The sequence below is a fragment of the Leuresthes tenuis genome, unplaced genomic scaffold, assembly GCF_036924035.1.
Source record: "Leuresthes tenuis unplaced genomic scaffold, fLeuTen1.0.hap1 SCAF_17, whole genome shotgun sequence".
Classification (NCBI taxonomy): Eukaryota; Metazoa; Chordata; class Actinopteri; order Atheriniformes; family Atherinopsidae; genus Leuresthes; species Leuresthes tenuis.
In genome coordinates, this window is record NW_027325371.1 from 18,363,995 (window position 1) to 18,372,409 (window position 8,415).

At 45.1% G+C, this 8,415-nt stretch overlaps 1 protein-coding gene across 1 annotated transcript; it reads left to right on the forward strand.

Annotated features, from left to right (window-relative positions):
- Positions 1–1,996: 1,996 nt before the first annotated feature.
- On the forward strand, positions 1,997–7,806 carry wipi2 (WD repeat domain, phosphoinositide interacting 2). Its single transcript, XM_072368441.1, has 12 exons — positions 1,997–2,237; positions 2,982–3,064; positions 3,617–3,786; positions 3,935–4,031; positions 4,221–4,318; positions 4,456–4,548; positions 4,649–4,719; positions 4,821–4,934; positions 5,048–5,212; positions 5,869–5,976; positions 6,070–6,167; positions 6,375–7,806. Exons 1-12 carry the CDS (start codon positions 2,164–2,166, stop codon positions 6,485–6,487), a joined length of 1,284 nt encoding a protein of 427 aa, XP_072224542.1. The 5' UTR covers positions 1,997–2,163; the 3' UTR covers positions 6,488–7,806.
- The last annotated feature ends 609 nt before the right edge of the window (positions 7,807–8,415 follow it).

Below are 8,415 nucleotides of genomic sequence, written 5' to 3' on the forward strand. Positions count from 1 at the left end.
CAAACAGACTTTAAAGACAACTGGATGCAGAATGCTCTGTAATGTCTTTTTATTTCTAGCAGGAATCATCATCATTATGTTCAAGACGCTAAATTCTGGAGGCCTGTATTCCCCAATGTGAACAAAAAACTTTCATACTGTTAAGTGAGAGTGTTTCGCTACAAACTCGAGATTTCTTACGTGGTATTACAGAGTTTGGAGTTAAAACGTCAGATACTAAGGGAGACTTTGTGAATACAAAATCAAGAATTTGAAAAAAAGTTTCCAAGACTTTTGTGATACTAAGTTAGAATTTGTAGACGCTAAATTGCCATCGTAAGACACTGCTTGAGATGCTAATTCAGAATTTTGAGATACCACCTCAGAACTTTTAGATATTAAGACAGAAGTTTGACTCAGATAATCTTTTTTTATCAGTTTTCTCCATCATGGTGGCAAAAATGTTCACTGGTTTTGTCCACCGCAACAGCCAATATTAAACACAAGTGCTTTTTTTCTTGTAAAACGTCTGGTTTCCCCCAGCTTTGTAGCTTTTTTCTGGCTTTCTCTCCCCTCCTATATTCAAGCCAACAAGCTGATTGTGTCTCAACTCTATATCCTCCCTTTGTTCTGTGAGATCCTCACACCGGATGAGCAGCAGCCTGTAGAGTTTGGCTCCGTCTGCCAGACGTTCCAATTTCAGTTTCTGGAGAATGATATCAGTTACGATTACGGTCCAACATGCTCAGACTAACACCTGACATTCCAGGTAAACCGTTTACCTACAAATACGGTTGACTTGAGTTGAGTTGTTTGATCAAATCATGCACTCTAGAGGGAGAGAAAATTCATACCCTCTTACAATCTTTCTTTGAGGGGCTTTGTTGTTGAGCACATCCTTGATTTTATCAACCATTCATTGACAACTGGAGGACCCCTGCCATCCTCTTCTCCTGAAAGACTCAGTCTTTGTTGGATACTGATTTTGCACCAAATCATGGTTACAGTACCTTGCTGACATCACCTGTCTGAAATTACATTATGCTACCCTCTGCTGGAATCAGCTCTTATTGAAACCTCAGCTCCATTTGTAGTTATTTCTTAAAATAAGTAAAAGACTTTCCTTTGAATTAATATGCCACCTTCACCTACCCCCTACAGTTCTGTTTTACGCTTGCCTCGCAGTATCAAACTATATCAATCTATAGTAACAATTCTTTGTTGCTACTCCTTTGATTTACATTTTAATGCTGCTTTCATAAAAAACATGTGATACATTATGTGATTGATTAGATCTTTCCTCACTCATTTGAATGTTTTTTTCTCCCCAAGCTTAATGCAAACCAATCCTTTCCCAGACAAATGTCGTTCCAGTATGTTCATATTATGAAGTGTTACGATATTGCAGCTTTTCATTACTTGTATGTTTCCACACAAAGTATATCGATACTCCACAATGATATCGAGGCACCTTGTGCAATATTCACGTATTTTGCGAGTTAACATGAACAGATAATATACATAATTGCGTTACAGTTTATCATCGACAGTTTGATTAAACAAGATCCGTTTTAATGGAAGACTTCCAGATGACACGTTTACTTAATGCGATTTCCTACAACAGATTTACACAATGTATATAACAGTCCAGATAAACATCAGTGTTCCTTACATTGAAAAGTTGAGAGGACCTTTTTTTTTCAATGTGAATAAACAGGAAGGGGTGTCTTTAAAACATCTGGAATGGCAGCTCATTCATTTTATATGTCATTTGCACCTTCCGACGACGGGGGGCGCTAGCACATCACATTAAGAACTGTTGTTGTCCAGAAGTGTTTCTTCGAGGGAGCTGTCTCGTTTTGTTCTTTCTCTCCCTAGTCTCAACGAAACAGAAACATATATTTGGTTAGTGTGTGTGGCATGTTTCAGTTATTTTGCTGGCTGCTATGATGGCGTTGCGCCTAAGAAAACTGTCCCTTTAAAAGCGCTGCACGCTGTGTGCTTTGAGCATGCGCAGTGAGAGTCAGCGACATCCCCTATGAAAAACAACAACAATCACTACAACAGGGCTGGGGAGAGAGATGGCCCAGTGAAGTTCAATACTTTTGGCCTTTTCGTTGAACTATTTCCTGTCCAACTGCTGCTATTTCAACTGGAGCTTTATATCTCGATGGTGCCAAGCCCATGAACTTGGCCAGTCAAAGCGGGGATGCTGGCGGAAGCCAGCTCCTCTTCGCCAACTTCAACCAGGACAACACGTAAGGCAGGGCCGGGAGAGTGTCTGGGGATCCGATGGCCTGTGTGTGCTGTCAAGCTAGCGGACGTTAGCTAGCTAGTTAGCTCACTCTGTACTTGTCTGGGCACCTAACGGGTTCACGGGCCTCAGGGTGAAATACATGCGAGCAAGTTTCTAACTGTAGAATTCACCAAAATCAGGCGTTAATTTAAACCGTTTGACCAAATAGCCCAGACCCATTTTATGACATCAGACATTAGCCTAGCTTTGTAGCTATGGTGCTGTGAGGTCGAGGGGGGCTAACTTTAGCCACAATACAACGACTGGATTGACTGTAGCTTAGGAGGGGGCTTGCGTGAAAGTTGTTGTGAATAATATGCTCCAACTGTAGCAGAAGTAAAGCTGATTTAGCTCCGATGAGTCGCTCTCGTGAGAGATGGCTGATGTTTTCTCGCACAGGCGCTACAGCTGGAGCACTGTTGCATATTGTGAAACCCTGTAATTGGGCCACTGTATTTATTTTCTTGCTATTATTGAACAATACTGTCCGGGCCGTTTTAATTCTCCGAGGGGACCGCGGGCCTTGTGTTATTGCAACACCGCCTCAGTCGTGTGACCAACGTCGCCATCTGACAGTTCTACTCCACATAACTACTGACATGGAGGCAGCGGAGCTCACTGACAGCACTGTTGACACTCATCTGTATTTGCTGATGCAACGCTCGGTCACAGCCGGCTGTCGTCTCTTTCTCTTGTGTCCATGTAGGTCCCTGGCTGTTGGTACCAAAACAGGATACAAGTTTTTCTCCCTGTCTACTGTGGATAAATTGGAGCAGATATATGAATGTAGTAAGTATTTTGTAAGCCAGTGCTCAGTGCTTCTTCTTTCTAATTTCGTCTCCCCGCAGGTGCATTATCCTCCTGCAGGCTCAGCACTAAACAGACGTGACTGCTTTAGACCTCAAAACAATTCACCATATCTGCTCCCTTGTATTCCCTATGTCTGGACAGGAAGCGACCACTTTACCGCTGGAGTATTGCTTATACATTGAATATTAATAGCATCCGTCAGCACTTTTCTCACATCCATTTCCTTGAGCACCAAGTATCCTCCTTGTTGTTTGATTAGCATGCAATATATGTTCTCTGCAACATCCATTTTATTCACTTATGTATGGCAACGTGTACCTTTTTTGATCTATTTGTTACATTTGAAAAGTAAGAGCAACATACATATATATATACTTAAAAGCAGGTTATAGTAGCATACATTTTGGCATCCATCAAACAGCTGCTTCTTGTTCCATTTCACTTTAATTTTACCTCAAATCAAGTCGCGAGAGAATGACACTGTGCAAACACCCCCGGAGTGATACTTGGTGTTTGCTTGCGTCCCTGCAGCTGACACGGAGGACGTGTGTATCGTGGAGCGTCTGTTCTCCAGCAGCCTCGTGGCCATCGTGAGCCTGAAGGCCCCCAGGAAGCTCAAAGTCTGCCATTTTAAGAAGGGAACTGAGATCTGCAACTACTCCTATTCAAACACCATTCTGGCTGTTAAACTCAACAGACAGGTAGGACAAGGAGGGTGAATAATTCTCTGCCTATGTCAAACATCCCGTGTCGAAAATGCATGTATTTGCAAAGCAGTCTTCCTGTCTCGGGAGAAAATAGTTTTGTTGACTTGCGAAGCAGTGTTGATGTTGCGTTGCTCCCCTGCAGAGGCTGATAGTGTGCCTGGAGGAGTCGCTTTACATCCACAACATCAGAGACATGAAAGTGCTGCACACTATCAGAGAGACTCCACCCAACCCTTCAGGTGAGTTGTCAGAATGCAGTTTCCCACGCCAGGCCACCCGCACCAAACAGAAAGGAAACGGGCTTAAATGTTCAGAATGACAGCATGTTACGTGTCTCAGCTCTGTGTTAGTCATTTTTGACAAGTTTTAGATCATTTGGATTTCCTTAAGTTTTGGTTTTGCCCGTCTCTGTGCTTCTCTCTTGGCAGGACTCTGTGCCCTCTCCATCAGCAATGACAACTGTTACCTGGCCTACCCAGGCAGTGCCACAATAGGAGAGGTGCAGGTGTTCGACACAGTCAACCTGGTAGGTGACCTTACACAGAGAGGCGTTCTGCCCTGCCTTTTATTTTACATATGCTGCCTTTCATACGCCGCTTATGTCCATTTAACAATAAGTCTGGAGTGCAGCATTTCTGACTAGAGGATCTTTTTGTCTTCTAGAGGGCAGCAAACATGATTCCAGCCCATGACAGCCCCTTAGCGGCTTTGGCCTTCGATGCAAGTGGAACCAAACTGGCCACAGCATCGGAGAAGGTATTGTCCCGTACACTGGCCTGTTGTTCACGTACTAGATGGAGATCCCTGTGTTTGTTTCCTTCTTTAAAGTTGTCTTGTGTCTTTCTTTTCCTCCCAGGGCACAGTCATTCGCGTCTTCTCCATCCCAGAGGGACAGAAACTCTTTGAGTTTCGGCGAGGAGTGAAGAGGTTAAGGATTTATTCATCAAAGTGTTTGGGTGTTTATGTTTGGATGTGCTGCACAGTTGCGTTCACCAGCTCCCTCTGTACACGTGTGCTTCTTGTCTCAGGTGTGTGAGCATCTGTTCGTTGGCGTTCAGTATGGAAGGTCTGTACCTTTCTGCCTCCAGCAACACGGAGACGGTTCACATCTTCAAATTAGAGACGCAGAAGGAGAAGTATGTGTAAGTGCTGTTTGTTGTTGAAAATGACCTCTGTCAAGCACATCGACCTCCAGAGGACTTTGTATCCTCACACACACGAACCACAGCGACTCACGTTGTGTTTGCGCCTCCAGGCCAGCAGAGGAGCCGACCACATGGGGAGGATACCTGGGGAAGGTCCTGATGGCGTCCACCACCTATCTGCCTTCACAGGTCACAGAAATGTTCACACAGGGTAGAGCCTTCGCCACCGTTCGTCTGCCCTTCTGTGGGCATAAGAACATCTGCGCCTTAGCTGTGTGAGTATACACACACTCTCACACTCAGAAACGCAGAATACAAATGATTGCACTACAGACAGGGGCTCCTGTGAACTACGTGAGCCTGATAATGAATTATTCAATCGAATGTTTTAAGCAAGATTGGCATTTAATCGTTATTTTGTACAGTTATTGTTTGGAAAATCGAAAGGAAGCCCGTGCAAAGCGGTTCCCAATGTCTTCAAACTTAATTAGCCTTTTAGGCTTATGCTCGTTCCAGCCATCACCGTAAAGGACATTTCCCTAGAAAGCAGCTTTTAAGGATTGATAGAAAGACAAAATCAAAAGCTCATTTTGACTGCAAAAAGCCTTCAGGAAGCTTTGACTACTTTGCAGTGACGTCTGCGCGATTATGGCCTTCACTGAAAAGTCATCAGAGGAAAACCCTTCCCAAACCCTTCCCTTTTGCCAAAGCATGTGTCAGATATTACAAATAGTCCAGACCTTTCAGGGTGCTCCCACAGCTTTGATTTTTAAACTATAAAAGATAACAAAAGGAAAATGGCTTGACAACTGCTCCCCTTCCGTCAGTTTTGTGGCATCACTGGACGAGCTTCAGTGGCTTAAACTGGACTCCATCTTTAAAAACGCACCGAGACGTTTATAAATCTCTAAGCTTGTTGTTTTCTAATCAGGATTCAGAAGATTCCCCGGCTTCTGGTGGCGGCGGCCGACGGGTACCTGTATCTGTACAACTTGGACCCACAGGAGGGAGGGGAGTGCACGCTCATGAAGCAGCACAGGTATGACACACAGCCGGAGTGCGTCACATGAGAGTTAATGAAGCATAATGTCCGTAGAAACTAGGAACTGAGAGCTTCTGTCACTCACCTCAGGTTAGACAGCACCGCTGACCCACCCAGTGAGATCCTGGAGCAGGGGTCACATGATCGCCCCCTTGTGGCTCAAACCTACAGTGCCGCTGTCACTAAAGGTAGGAGACCCCTTTACAAGTAGTTTGAACATCCTAAATTCCCCATGATTAGTCTTTTAATGCCGCTTGCTATATGGTTGGTAACTGTCTTGGTGGTGTCCTGTTTTTATAACTGAATGTGAAGACTTTCACTCCAAATCAAGCATTTGACACAGATGCATACAGACTATCAAGTTTTTTTGTTTGACTGCTGAACTTGTTGCCTAGGTTACTGCGAAGAACAGGGCGCCGTGGGAGGGGCGGGGTTAGAGGAGGACCTCAACGATTTGCGCTTGGAGGACGAGAACGAGCAGCCGCCACTCATCCTCGAAACTGACTGACTCAACTGATGGCTGTACCGACCAATCAGAGGGCTCCTCTGGTGCTGCTATAAACATGTGACACAAGGGGGGGGGCAGGGACCGGATCAAAGATGGGAGGGGGAGGGGGAGGGGGGGGGTTGCGTTGTTCAAGAACCTGCCTGTCAGTCAATCTGTGCATTTTTCTGTCCACATTTACATCTATCTTCTTCTTCCCTCCTCCGCGTCCTTTTCCCTCAGTTTGGCCTGCGCGGGCCAATCTGGAGCTTTGCATGTACATGTGCCAACCGCTAAAAAAAAAAAATGACTACATGAGAGTGTGAGTGTGGTCAAAGAAGAAAATGTAGCTGTGTCTCCGTTTCGGACCCACGAACGCACTGTGTAAAATGAAAGCGACTGTGTAAGTGCCTCTCCGCTCCACCGTCACGGTTTGTTCCGTGTGAAAGTGGAGAGGATCTCTTTTCATTGGCGAAATAAAATCAGCTGTCAGTTGTGGGATCTCATTGGAACGCGGGCACTCTTTTCCGACCTCGACGTGCGTCGCACGCAGTGCCGGGGAAAGTCGAGTTTACCCGTTTAAAGTAAATGAATGATTTGGAGGCGTGAGAGCAGACGCGAATAAGATGTGTGTTTGTGCTGAAGCTTAATGTGTGTGTGTGTGTGTGTGAGAGTGTGCTGGGCATGTACATCAGCAAAACACCCGAGTAATTAGCCACCACTTGTCCCTGCTCACTTTTACCTCATTCAAACGGAGGCTCAGTGGACCGTCCCGGCGCCCCTCCCCCCCTCCTCGGGCCTGCACTCATTGGTTGATTTTCAGTCTCTGACATTATTGATCGTTTAAAATCTTCATAACTAATCATAACCAATGATGTGTCATGCGTATGAAAACATGCATGGTGTTGTTGACGTGGTACTGTGCCCATACATCACAGAGACGTGGCTGGTGGTGATGAGTTGAGGAAGGCGCTAAAATGTCTCTTGTTACTCCTCATCCTATTGTATCTCTACTCTGTATATTACTAGTTGTGGCAACAAAATGTACCTGCGCCCTGTTCTTAGGTTATCATTTCAAGTCGGCACTCTGGGAAAGTGGATGTTTGACCACTGAGTGAACCGTGAAGCGTTGTATTTTCATTGCTCTGGAGGTCAGGCTGAGCCTCGTCAACTGGTCCAGGATGCTGCATGATTCCCTATTAATCCTTAGGCGTCCGAGAGGGGCTGAAAAGGATTAGCCGTGGGATTTTTGGAGCGTCAGGCATTTTCTAATGATTTTGTATAAAATGTGAAACATTCATCTGAAACTAAAATGAAAAATAAATCTGTATTGATGTACGCGACCTGTGCCTTTTCCCTGTTACATTTGCACTAGCATTCTATTACCCCGTGTCACGGGACATACACTTTTGGGAAATTTAAAGTAAATCTATCAGTATTGATGTACCAGGACATCTCTCGCCTGCAGCGACACCGCTGCTCACACATGGTTCTTTCATTCTTCTGGCTCCACTGAGCTGCCAGCTTATCTAGAACTGCTGCTGCAGCTTTGGGACGAGTTGCCGCTGAAAGCTGAAACCTGCACTGGTGTGTTTAAACTGTGGTGAGGTCCTCCACCTTTCCCTGCAGCCTCCGCTGGACCTCCTTCAGGCTGGTGGCTCCGGTTTGGTGTCGCCGCCTCCTCAGCGCAGCCAATTTGCGCCAGGGGAAGAGTGGGAGGAGAGACGGAAGAGAAGAGGAGATCGTGGGAATAGATTAAAAAGTTTCACGACTGACTCATTTGTATTTATTCACAAATATAAGTCTGATTAACTTCCATTCCGGCAGTTATTAAGAAAAAAAAAGGCTTTAAAATGGCTCAGTATGACTCTAACCTTGTTCTGTGCACGAGGATCAGTACAACACTTATATTCACATTCCTGTCCCTTTTGTTCAGCCTCCATTATCTTTAT